Below are 13,487 nucleotides of genomic sequence, written 5' to 3' on the forward strand. Positions count from 1 at the left end.
ACAAAAAAACCCACACTTTCCATACAAGAGCCTCTTCAGTCGCGTCTCCTGCATTTCCAAGTCCTGGTGACTGCACTGGCTGACGCACCCCAGCCTTGCCCGTGACCCAGAAGCATCCCCATCTCGGGAGCCCAGTTTGGCATTTTGGGGCCACTCGACCCTACAAAGGGCAGAGACAGCTCCAGCCCCTATGGCCTGGAACTGCAGCGGGTGGCTGGAGAAGTTAATGTCCCACATGAGTCATCTCTTTTGAAGAAACTCTCCTGGCGATGAAAGAGGTGGTGGGCATGGACGTCCAGCAGCTAAGCCCCCAGCGCCCTCCTGGTTGAGTGCTAAGGTCTCCACCAGTCCCTCAGTTTCCCACCCTTTTGCTTCACAGGGGTCCTCAGTCCTGTGAAGGTGCAATGTGCTCAGGATGGGGTTCCCTGGGACACACCTTTTGAATCTGGTGGGGGAAAGGAGGGCTTTCTCCATCTGGCCCTTCACTCATCTCCCGAAAACAGTCATTCTGCTCTTCCATTTTAGAAGCCCCAGCTTCACCTCTGAGCATCCAGATCCTGCCTCTGCTTCCCAAAGCACTCTCTACTCCCTGGTTCCATCTTCCCTCTCCCACGACAAGCCTCTCAGTTGCAGCTGAGCCCCTGACCTGAAGCTGGGGGATTCTGAATCCTGCCTCCACCCTTTGCAGGCTGTGTGACCTTTGTTAAGTGTCTTAACTTCTCTGAGCCTCTGTTTCCACATCTGTGTAATGGGGATGGGTAATGCTGTTATGGGGGATAAGCGGGACAAATGCACAAACCCCAGAAGACATCTGTCTAGCGTCTGTGATGAAGGAGGTGCTCAACCAATAGTCACTTTCCAAATAAAATGAAAACCAAAGTTACCGGCCAGCCACATACCCCTGCCCAAGCCTTCAGCCCAGCCTCGAAGGTCCTCCTGCCTTGTTCTTCTAATACATACTGACTCATTTCACATAAAGCTTCCCTGACACTCTGTACTGGTCTGAATAGTGTCCCCCCAAATATCTTGTCCTCCCAGAACCTCAGAATGTGGCCTTATTTGGCGATGAGATCTTTGTGGATATAATTAGTTAAGATGAGGTCATGCTAGAGTAGGGTGGGCCCTGAATCCAATGTGACTGGTGAATTTATAGGAAAAGGAGAAGACACAGAGAGAGACACATGAGAAACAAGACCACAGCTGAAGACAGCTGAGATGGAGGGATCCATCTGCAAGCTGAGGGGTGACAAAGATCTCCAGCCACCACTGGGAACCAGGCTGGAAGGGACCCTCCCTCGGAGCCTCTAGAAGGAACCACCCTGCCCACACCTTGATCTTAGACTGCTGGCCTCCGGAACTGTAGGAGAATACATTCCAGCTGTTGTGAGCCACACAGTTGGGGGACACTTGTCGTCACAGTCCTGGGAAGCCAGGGCAAACCTCAACAGGACAGGCTTCCCAGGACAGGGGAGGGCAGCCTTGGCCAGCCCCCACCCACCCCACCGACGGGGGACTCACTTCTCCCGGAAGGTCTCCTTCTCCTGCTCGCTCCACATGTTCATGACCTGGCGGTCTTTGTACACCTTCATGGGATCATCCATGAGCCCATTCATGTTGATGAACTTGATCCGCTGCTGGTCGGCATCGTATAGCATGGGCGGGATCACAGCCAGCTGACGCATCTGCTTCTCCAGGTTCTGGAAGGAAAATGGAGATGACAGAGGGCACCCCCCTGGTCAGAAAATGCAAGAAGACAAGGAGCTGGGGGCCGGGCGGGGGAGGGGACAGGGTGCTCCCGCCTGCACAGGGGAACCCAAGTGAGTGAGCAGAGGGTAGGGATACTCCAAGTCAGAATGGGAAAACACAAAACCAGAGAGAAAGCGCATGATGGGTTAAAAAATACAACAGGCCCATGCAGGGGGAAGGGAGAATTTAAAGGCAGCCCCAGACAGGTTTATGGTGGGCAGGGCTGTAAATTCAACACAGAAAGCAGCAGTCACCTTATCTGCAGTAAGAGGGGAGTGATGAATCTTCCCTTTAGAAATGCAAGTGCCATAAAACACTGCAGGGAAGAGGTGCAACCTGGCTGGCTCGGCAGGGGGGCTGCTCCCCCCTCCCACCCCAGGTTCAGAGGGCATGCAGGGTGGGGCGAGGGGCTGTCTTGCTATGGGAGGGCCCGGCGAGGCTGCAGAACCATTTCCTCACCAGCCGTCCACCTCCAGCCCCGGATCCCGCTCCTTCAAGCGTGCCCACTGGGGACCAAGCCTGCCCAGCCCTGTGCGCAGCAGGAGTCGGGCGGGCTCGCTCCTAATGCATCGGGGCAGCTATTAAGAGGCTCAGAGCCACCACTCAGCTGGACTCATTTCCCCAAATCTCTGCAGCCAGCCCATTACTGGCGATTAATTACCCATCTCCGGAGGCAGGCGAGGGCCCCGGCCCAGCCAAGGTCAGCCGGTTCAAAGGATCTGCTGCCCAGCCTCCCACAGCTAAGCGCTCCATTCAGTGCTGGGGATTCCCAACAGAAGCAGGGGAGCACAGCGGAGGCACAGCCCTGACCTTGGCTGAGAGGAGGACTCCCAGGGAGGCCTGAGCCTCCCTGGCACTTGAGCAGCCCTCGAATACCATCACCTCCCCATCGCCCTCACCTGCACGAGACACACAGTCCTGGCAGATGCAGGCCGGGTACCCCCTGGCAGGAACCCCCACCCTACTCCACGGTCCCATCCACAGTGGGTTCACATGCTGACTACTGCAAGCTCCCCCCAAATCGCGAGCGTCTCTCTTCCTGCCCAGTTCCCGCCTTCCGACCCTCCCAGGGAACCTCGGGTCGGCCTGGACTGGGTGAACAGTTGCTGCCCTGAATTATCTTTCCAACCATCACCCCTAAACGCTGTCCCCTCCACCACCCCAAGGACCCTGGTGGCTGCATTCTCATGTGGCCAGGAGCTGGGGAAGTGGTCCTCTGGCATGGGGGTGGTGCTGGACACTGAATCAGCTGAGATGCCATGCACCCTGCATCAAGCAGGGAGCCTGCAAGAAAGGGTCACCCTCTTCCTGCTTCCACATGCCAGTGTGGGTTGTGTACTTGGCCACCATCGGTGGGACAGGAGCCGGAGAAAACCCACAGGTGTGGACAAAGGCGTTCCAAGTTCTGCTTTCTGCGGACTGGAGGGTGTTCAAAACAGGGCCACATCATGTGAGGTTTTAACACAAAGGCTTGGATTTCGGCTTCCCTAGTAGCTCAGATGGTAAAGAATCTGCCTGCAATGCAGGAGACCCAGGTTCGATCCCTGGGTCGGGAAGATCCCCTGGAGGAGGGCATGGCAACCCACTCCAGAATTCTTGCCTGGAGAATCTCATGGACAGAGGAGCCTGGCAGGCTACGGTCCATGGGGTCCCAAAGAGTCGGACATGACTGAGCAACTGACACTTTGACTTTCACACTTTTCCCTGGTAGTCCAGTGGTTAAGACTTCTCCTTCCAATGCAGGGGACACAGGTTCAATCCCTGGTTGGGGATCTAAGATCTCACATGTAGCCAGGTGCGGACAAGAAAAAAAATTATTGATTAAAATTTATAAAAATAAAATGAAGGCTCTTTTTTTAATAGCCAGGTGGTCTGAACTATCTGTGTCAGACTTGCAAGAACAGCCTGGTGAAAATGCAGATTTCTGAGTTCTGCCACCCCAGACTGGCTAAATCAGAACCGCTGGGGGTGGGGGACCTGGGAAATCACAATTCAAGTTGGATGTCCCCTCCCCAGGACTCTTAAGTCTGTCCCATATGAGACTCAGTGGCCTAGGGCAGCACCGCCCAATAGAATGTTCTGCAGCGACGCAGGTGTTTACAGCCTGCTCTCTGCAGCACGGGGGCCACGAACCACACGTGGCTTCTGAGCACTTACAATGTGACTGGTGACACTGGAGGCACTGAGTTTTTAATTTTATTTCATTTCTGGCCATTTCCATTTAAATAGCCACATGCAGCTCGTGAGCAGTGACTGCACGGATCTGGAGTTGTAATACCTCCCAGCTGGACAAAAGCTCTCCCTGGACACAAGGCCCGGGGGAGGAAGAATGTGTTCCCCTCCTTTTGCGAAGCCCCCTCCTTTCCACTGTGATGTTAGGAACATGGAAGGGGGGGATGGGGAACTGACACATGAGATGCTTGTAAGACCTGAGAGGGGACAGGCCTGCGCCAGCCCTGCCCCAGGAGCAAACGCCTCCTCTCTCTGCTCCCTGGCCACCTCTGGGCTCCAGTGACCAGAGCCAGGGTCACCTGGCTGATAGAAGGTCACCTGGGAACTCTTGATAGAAGGTCCCCAGCTTGGTGAACAGCTGGTGAGCTGGGAAACCCCCCTCTGACCCTAGTTCTGGACAACTGGGAGGCTGACCTACAAACCACCACCCTCAGGCTCCTGTGCCTTCTGGCTTCTGGTCGGGTCCAGCCAATGGGAAGCACTCAAAGCTAGAGGGAGCAGGGGAGGAGTAAGAGGCCAGGCTACGTACTTCGCCATGACGTCATGACAGGGCCCTGGCTGTGACCCTTACTGGCCGTGTCCTACCAGGTGGCCTCTCCTCCACGGCCCCAGGAAGACCCCTCTCCCGCTAGGCCTGCAGGCCTGGGGACAGCCAATGGCTGCTCCCCTGGGGCCTCCCCATCCCACCTCCGTTCCGCCCACATTCAGTAACAAGCCCCTTGGATCTCAACCATCCAGGTGAATTCTGTTTCCTGCTGGACCCTCTCCCTGGACAGGGGACACAGCGGGTGGGGCTGAGGTCGGGGTCAGGGACTTACCTCCTGCTCCGACAGGCCATCGATGATCTCGGACACCTCGTGCTCACTGCGGGCGGCCGACATGGAAAGCCCACTGCCCCGCTGCCCCACCCTGCTGGAGATCGAAGGCACACACTCAGGACCGGCCCCTCGCAGCCAGCGCAGTGGTACAGCCCCGAGCCCACAACTTCCCCAGAGGTGGCGTGTGGGCAGCGGGGAGGAGCCAGGCCTCCCACACCCACACAGATGGCCCCAAGCCGAGGGGTCTGGGGGAGGGATGGAGCACCCCAACTCTCACCCAGAAAATGCCAGAACCCTTTATCTCTCCTAAGATGCCCCCCCCCCACAAAAGACCAGCTACACAGATCCACGTATAAAGTCCAGCCCTGCCTCTTCACAGCCTCTCCCTCCATGTCCTCCCATGTAACCCGGGGATGAGGTGGTGCCCAGCTCCCAGGACTGGGAACAGGCATTCAGTGAGATACGGGCTGTGAGCATCCAGTAAAGAGTGAGATCCAGAGACTTCCCTGGTGGTCCAATGGTTAAGACGCTGAGCTTCCACTCTTGGGGGGACATGGGTTCAATCCCTGGTCAGGGAACTAAGATTTCACATGACATGCGGTGTGGCCAAAAATTAAAAAAAAAGAACTACGGCAAATAATTAAGGGCTCTAATGGAAAAAGAAGACAACATGCAGGAATAACTTAAAACTAAGAATCATACAATAATAAATTTTCATGTATTTGTTTTTAAATAAAAAAGAGTGAAGTCCATCATCCCTGCTCACAGCCCATTGCCTCATCTGTGTGACAACAGAAACCGCACTCACACGCCACCAAGCACCTACTGTGTGCTGGGCACTCTGACACAGGATTGCACCCAGCCCTCAGGGCCGCCACGCGTGACCAGCATCCTTTCCCTTTGACCTACACCAGGGATCTCATACTCGGGGGCCACATAAACGAACAAAGCTGGGGTGGGTACCAGCCCATGGCACGCCGGAAGGAGAGCTCACTCCATCAAAATGGATTGAAGTTTCTTTCCAAGAAGTGTTAAGTCCAGGCAGGTGCTAAGTGGCACACCCAAGGACTTAACTCGGCCCTTGGGGTGCAATTCTAGACCCTGCTGTGCTGTCCTTTTGCATGCCAGCCAGGGCTCCTCTGGAGACAGTGCCGCAGGCGGACCCAGGTCCCGGGAGGCAGGGAAGGAGGTGGGGGCGGGGCGGTGTGGGGAGGAGGAGGGTGAGAGGGGTGAGTGGGCCCGGTCCGCAGCTCACCTCTGCATGCGCTCCTGCAGCTCCCGCTGCTTGCGGATCTCGGGGAACTGCTTCTCGTAGTACTCGCGCACCTTGCTCTCCTTGGCCCGCCGCCGGGGGTTATTCTCGATGCGCTCCACCTTCTTCTCCCAGGCCTCCATGAGCTGGTCATAGCGCTGGCAGAACTTCTGTTCCTGGGGAGACGCGGGGGAGCCGTGTGGCAGCTGCTCCTCCTGCATCCGACATTCGGCACCCCCAGGCTCCCCCGCTCTGCCGTGCGCACGGGCAGGTATGTGATCACACACAGGTGCACGGGCAGACACACAGATCACGCGGAGACTGGGGCAGACCCAGGCCAGAAAACCCACGGCCTGCCCTAAGGATCCAGCTGCCTTGCTCCTTGGGGTGTGGGCCAGCCCCACTCTCAGCCTTCCGCTAGAAAGGCCTTGTACTATACAGAAGCTTCTAGTCACATGTGGCCGTTAAAGCTGAATCATGTAAAACTAAGTCGTATTTAAATTCAGGTCCCTGGTCCGCCTGCCACTGGAGCCAGGGCTACTGTCTGCAGTGGACAGTGCACACAGACCATTTCCATCATTGTAAGTTGGGTCAGACGGTGCAGCTCTGGGGTGCCCGTCAGACTTGGGGCAGCCCCATGGAAAGTGTTCTCTTTCTGAATAGTTCCTCACCCCCCAGCCTCAGGCCCAGCCATGCTCCCCAGATACAAAGACTGGGTATAAAGACTCAAGCTGCCGTCCGTCCACAAGGAAGTCCCTCTTTAAGTCTAACCACAGTGCTTCCTGCTGTATGCATGTCCCTCCTTAGAGAAAAGACCCCTGCCCGGCCCAGAATGTAAGCTGCCGAGTCTCCAAGGTGACCCAGACCTCGAGCAGGCAGGGAGCGTCCGGCTGCTCTTGAGACCCGATCTCCCCATCTCTAACAGCTGCTGTGGACAGATGGCACGGTCTGGGAGTCTCGCTTGAATGCCTTCTCGACACTTCAGCATAATCAGAAAGCCCATCTCTGGTCTTCATGCCCAGACATCCCATCCCATCCTGAATTTCAGCTTCTGACCAAGGCAGTCTGTGACCTTGGTCCTCAACAAACCCAGCAGCGTTGACGGTCCCCAGGGGGCTGTCAGGCCATCTATGAGGAAGAGCAGAACTTGACCCCCAGCTACCTGGGGCGCCACACATACCAGACTGCCCCGAGAACCCTTGGGAGGTCACATTCTAGTAGCACGCAATGGCCACACGTGTTCATGGCAACGTGCTGCAGGCAGCACTCCTGGGGTGGGAACCAACATGAAGGACACCCATCGTCAGAGCAGGGGACCCTCCCCACCCTCTCAGTGTGAGTGTGTGATCTGTATCCTCCCCCAGCCAGCGGGGCCACCCAGGTGGAAATCCTGGCAGGGTCATTGCTGTCCCAGGAGGGGCTGTGGCCACGGCCACAGGCTGTCCTGTAGTGCCCAGGAGGCCTTGGTCTGATGGGTGAGGGCAGGAAAATGTCAGATGAGGAAAAGGTGAGAACATGCTCACCCAAAAACTAGCAGAGAGAAGGAATACAGTTACCAGTGAAGACAAGCAAGAAACCCGCGGGGGCCACCAACCAGCTGCCCAGTGGAGGGGCAGCCGGCAAGATGACCCAGCTCTGCCTGGGGCCCTTGCAGAGAAAAAGGGACAGGAATGGCCGTGAGGGGTCATCCAATCACACTGCCCAGCCCCAATCACCACACACAAAGACATGAGCAGCTCCTGAGGACTATTCAACATGAGGAAGTCCCCCTCCATACCTGACCACAGTGCCACCTGCTGTCACCTGTGTGTTAGGCGTCCTCTCTGTCCACGGAGGGCCGAGAGCACCGCAGGACAGCCCATGGCAGTGGCCGTAGCCCCTCCTGGGGCAGCAATGACCCTGCCAGGAGATTCCACCTGGGTGGGCCTGCTGGCCGGGGGAGGATACGGATCACACACTCACATACACACACACACACACACACACACACACAGATGCACATACATTCACATACATCCCCACTCATGTACACAAGCGCACACACACACACACACTTTCTTATACACACACACTCATAGTGACAAATACATCACCCATATTCTCACTCACAATACAAGCCACACACACTCACTCATAAACTCACACACCCACTCTCAAGCACACATGTACTCACACACTGTCTCACACATTTCAGAGGCTGGAGCACCGCTAAGCTAGCCTGCAGGTGCCAGGGGCAAGAATACGCACAGGAAAGGAAGGACAGCCCCTGTGTCCACAGTTTGTCACCCTCAGTGAGGATTCTTTGTACCAGCACCGTCACCATCATCATCTTCCTCACCATCCTATCGTCATCATCATAAACAGCATCATCAGCATCACCATTAGCATCTTCACCAACACCATCATCACCATCACACCATTGGCATCACCACTGACACTGGCCTAGGTACCACTGTGTCATGGGCCAGGCACAGAGCTGAGTCCTCCCCGTGACTGACTCTCCCAAACCCCCCAAAAGCGGTGACCACCATCCCCTCTGTACAGGTGGGAGTTCAGAGCTTGGGGGCCACCAGGCCTGGATCACACAGTCCAGACAGGAGGTCAGGATCCTGACAGTTCTTCTGAGAACGTAAGTGTGCTTACTTTTCCTTTCACTGCTCATGCTTTTGCTGGTCACACCCAAGCGCCACTGCCAAATCCAAGGTCATAAAGATTCCCCACCAGGGGTTTTCTTAATTGTATGGCTTTAGAGGTGTTTGGTTTTTTAAGATTTATTTTATTTATTTTTGGCTGCATTGGGTCTTCCTTGCTGCATGAGGGCTTTCTCTAGTTGCAACAAGCAGGGGCTGCTCTCTAGTGGCGGTGCACAGGCTTCTCACTGCAGTGGCTTCCTTTGTTGCGGAGCATGGGTTCTAGGAGCAGGGGGTGCAGTAGTTGTGGCACAGGTGCTTAGCTGCATGTGGGATCTTCCTGAACCAGGGATTGAACCCGTGTCCCCTAGAATGGGAGGTGCATTCTTAACCACTGGACCACCAGGGAAGTCCTGGCTTTCACTCTCGCATTTAGGTCTCTAACTCATTTTGGGTGAGTGTTTGTGTTAATTCTGTGAGGTGGAGTCCAGCTCCATTCCTGCGTGTGTGACTGTCCTGTTGTCCCAGCACCATTTGTTGAAGAGACGGTCCTAACTCATTGATTGGACTTGGCCTCCTGTCAAAAATCCACCGGCCACAGATGTGAGGGCTTAATTCGAGACTCTCTATTCTGTTCCACTGTCCTCCGTGTCTGTCCTTAGGCTAGAATCACACTGTTCTGATTACTGCAGTTTTGCAGGGTTTTTTAAATTTGTTTTTTAATTTTGGCTGTGCTAGGTCTTTGTTGCTACCTGAGGCCTTCCTCCAGTTGTGGCAAGCAATGACTTCTCTTGTTGTGGAGCATGGGCTGTGGGTGCTCAGGATCAATAGTTATGGCTTGAGGGCTCTAAAGCGTGGGCTCAGTAGCTGTGGTGCATGGACTTAGTTGCCCCACGGCATGTGGGATCTTCCCGGAGCGGGGATCGAACCTATGTCCCCTGTGTTGGAAAGTGACTTCTTAACCACTGGACTGCCAGGTAAGTCCTGTGATATGTTTTAAAATGATGAATTGAGTCTTCCAACTTGGTTGTTCTTTTTCAAGACTGTTTTGGCTATTTGGGGTCCCTCTGAATTTGAGGGTCGGCTTGCAGCTGACAGTTCTGAGCACCCACAGTAGTCCAGGTGTCACCCCAAACATGCTGCTTGCAGCCTCTTGCTCAGTAGCCTGATGAGGTGGGTGTTCCTACAGTCCCCACTGAATGAAACAGAGAGCTGAGGCCAGGAGTTCAGTGATTTGCCCCGGTCACCGAACAGGGCCAGGATTTGAACCTCTCCTGCCCTGCCAGATGTGGCAGGATGCAGCTCGACAATTAGGGAGGAAATAAGAGATGGGGTGCCCAGGAGGAACCTCCTAAACTGAGGAAGACAGTCTCAAACCAACGGAGAACATGGAGGGAGGTGATAGGGAGCTGACTGGAGCTGGCTGGCCAGGAAAGCTGATCTCTGTGGTCACCTAGTGACCTGGCATCCTCCAGACCCCCAGGGAGCCTGCAGCCTCATGTAAAGGCTTTCTCCCACTGGGCTCAGTGGCTCAGGTGCCACGGAGTCGCAGAAATGTTCCCCCACTGGCTGTCCTGCGTGTTCAGCGATGGGTGAAGGGGACAGGCTAGGGCTCTCCCAGCCTGTGTCCTGCGGCCCATCACTCAGGCTGCAGAAGTGGATGCTGGGCCAAGTCAGGACAAAGCCAGATGTGAAGCATAAGGACATCAGAGGTGCAGGGGATACAGAGTGTGCATCCTTTAGCCATCTCTTAAAGAAAGAACTGATGCTTTCGAACTGTGGTGCTGGAGAAGACTCTTGGGAGTCCCTTGGACTGTAAGATCAAACCAGTTCATCCTAAAGGAAATCAACCCTGAATATTCATTGGAAGGACCAATGCTGAAGCTCCAATACTTTGGCCACCTGATGCAAAGAGCCGATTCATTGGAAAAGACCCTGATACTGGGAAAGATGGAGGGCAGGAGGAGAAGAGAACGACAGAGGATGAGATGGTTGGATGGCATCACTGACTCCATGGACTTGAGTTTGAACAAGCTCTGGGAGATGGTGAAGGACAAGGAAGCCTGGCTTACTGCAGTCCATGGGATTGCAAAGAGTTGGACACAAATGAGGGACTAACACACACACTAGACCGCAGGACAGATGTCCATGTAAGAGAGGAGAGGGGAAAGGGGAGGTGAGGATGGAGCCCAAGATGGGAGTCCTGTGGCCACAGCCAAGAACTGTCTGGAGCACCAGGAGCTGGAAGAGGCAGGAAGGAGCTTCCCCTAGGGCCTCTAAAGGGAGCACAACCAGCCCACATCTTCATCTTGAACTTCTGGCCTCCAGCACAGAGAGAGAGTACATGTCTGTTGTTCTCAGGCACCTAGTCTGTGGCCATTTGTTACCGCCGCCTCAGGAAATGAATACACCCACCGTCCAGGCTGGGCTCACCGCTGACTAACCCATCCTGCAGGGCCACCATCAATCACACCCACTCTCCCCACCAGGCACTGCGCTTCCTGCAGCGCCACCATGACCCCATTTCACAGATGAGGAAAAGCAAGGCTTGGGGCCAGACAGCTCTCCCAGGACCACTCACAGCAGGTATGGTGGATGGGGTTTGAACCTGTGCATCAGTGACTCAGCCTTACACCCCCCTCCCTCAACACACACACACACACACACATACACACACACACACACACACACACACACACACACACAACCTGGCTTCCAGGGTTGTGGGGTAAGCTCAGGGAAGGATACGGCAGGCCCAGTGGGGGTTCCTGTTGGGGTTGGGCACTCCTCCGGGAAAAGAGCCTCAGCTCTCTGGGCAGAGCAGGCATGCAGGGCAGCCTGGGCTGCTAGGTCACAGTCCCAGAAACCTCTGAAAAGTGAGAGCTCCACCAGAGAACTGACTCAGGTGGAGGCAAGAAACACACAGATCTGAAGGGGCACGTCCTGACCAAGCCCCCTCTAGGCCCCGCCTGACAACAGTGCACAGGACTTGGGGCTCGTTATATAAGAACTAGAGCAAGACCATTCCCGATGCCCTCCTGTCATAGTTTCTGTGGTTTCCGAATTCGTTTTCACAAGAGCCTCTCTTAAGACGGGCTCAGCTTGGCCACAAAGCCACCCAGAGTTTCTTAGAAGTCTCCAGTTCCTCTTCCTCTATCTTTAAATAAGCCCATTTCCCCTCCATCCCCTCAAAGGACCTCCAAGGAGTCCTGGGAGATTTCTTAAGAACTTACGTCCACCCAACTCCACCCTCAGCAGTCACCAGGATCCTTTTAAAATGTAGATCAGATCTCCTTTCTCACCAGCTAAAGGACCTCCCCAACCATGCCCTTCGCTCCCAGGCAGGACCACTCGGGAAAAGCTGTACATCCTTAGGTGTGCTCCTGAATTTCCTTCATCCAGGAGAGAGACATGGAAGCATGACAGGTGAGAGTCTGGGCATCCACACTTACTTTCTAAGAGTTCAACACAAAAACATTCATACTCACACACAGACACACACACACACAAAGTGAATGCAAAGAAGAAATGCTGTGTGCACACCTTAAGTCACTTCGGTTATGTCTGACTCATTGCGACCCCATGGGCTGTATGTAGCCTGCCAGACTCCTCTGTCCATGGGATTCTCCAGGCAGGAATACTGGAGTGGGTAGCCATGCCCTCCTCCAGGGGATCTTCCCGACCCAGGAATCAAACCGGCATCTCTTCTGTCTCCTGCATTGGCAGGTGGGTTCTTTACCACTAAGGCAGCTTTACCAAAGAAGGTGGCTTCTTTGGGAAGCCCAAAGAAATGTTAACCATGAGGAATTCTAGATGGTGGGCATATAGGTGTTCACCGTATTCTGTCAAACTGCCTACATGACTGTCAAGTTTTCTGAATCACTAAAAATCCTTACATTAAAGATTTTGTATTCTTTATTAAGAATAAATTGTCTCACGGTATTCGGAATAAAATCCAAATGTTCCATCCTAGTACAGAATGGTTTTCCCCCACAGTCTCCTCATTCATGCTCTGTAGTTCAACGTGCCTGTTGCATTCTGTCCCATGTTACCCCATGCTGGTTCCTACCTCAGGGCCTTTGCACTTGCTGTGCCCTCTTCTTGACACTCAGACCCCCAGATATTCATACAGGTCATCCATTCTGGTCATTCCTCTCTCAGTTCTGAGGTGGGACATCCAGGCTGTACCCCACCCCACTTCTCTGCACGGCACCTGTCCCTCTGTCTCCTCCACTCTGCATAACACAGCTCAGCACTGCACCAGGCCCACAGCAGGTGTTCAGTAAATATTTCTTAATTCCATGAATAACATAGGATGCCCTGTTTCATGAACTCCATCTAACCAGTTGGGTGCTTCTGGTCACCATCCAGTCAATTTAGGAGTCTGAGAAGGTCAAGAAAGGGAAGGTTGGGAAGCCCACCACTTCTCACCCCATGGGTCCCCAGAGTCCAAAGGTGTTGCCCCCCCACCCCAGCCTCTCAGGCCTTCAGCATCTGAGACAGAAGCATCTCCCTTCTCTGAGGGTCCAGCTGACATCTAGGACCAGAGCAGGGTGGGTTCAGAACAGTTTCAAAGGGTCCAGGGCCCTCAAGTGGTACGATCTGAGCTTTTGTGAGATGGTCTAAGAAAGAGTAGTTTCTCTCTTTCTGGCCTCCAAGCCTACTACAGAAATTCAGGTCCCAAAGGAAAATCAGTTTGTCAATATGCTAACAAAGAGTTGGGGGAAAAAAAACAACCACCAAGAAACCGCATAGACTTCAGGTACATCAGAGCAGGTACAACCTGATCAAACCACCCCTGGACTCCAC

The 13,487-nt window shown here is 54.4% G+C and overlaps 1 protein-coding gene across 23 annotated transcripts in view; it reads right to left on the bottom strand.

Annotated features, from left to right (window-relative positions):
- Positions 1 to 13,487, bottom strand: part of NCOR2 (nuclear receptor corepressor 2) — a 233,643-nt gene that overhangs the window by 93,925 nt on the left and 126,231 nt on the right. For 20 of the 23 annotated variants that reach the window (XM_043902057.1, XM_043902065.1, XM_043902064.1 and 17 more), the window contains 3 exons: positions 6,052 to 6,224; positions 4,797 to 4,890; positions 1,519 to 1,697 (listed from right to left, as the gene is read on the bottom strand). In XM_043902057.1, coding sequence (XP_043757992.1) covers positions 1,519 to 1,697; positions 4,797 to 4,890; positions 6,052 to 6,224 — 446 coding nt within the window. The remainder of the gene's footprint in view (positions 1 to 1,518; positions 1,698 to 4,796; positions 4,891 to 6,051; positions 6,225 to 13,487) is intronic. The other 3 variants (XM_043902059.1, XM_043902078.1, XM_043902079.1) reach the window with 1 other exon arrangement.

The sequence above is a fragment of the Cervus elaphus genome, chromosome 5, assembly GCF_910594005.1.
Source record: "Cervus elaphus chromosome 5, mCerEla1.1, whole genome shotgun sequence".
Taxonomy (NCBI): Eukaryota; Metazoa; Chordata; class Mammalia; order Artiodactyla; family Cervidae; genus Cervus; species Cervus elaphus.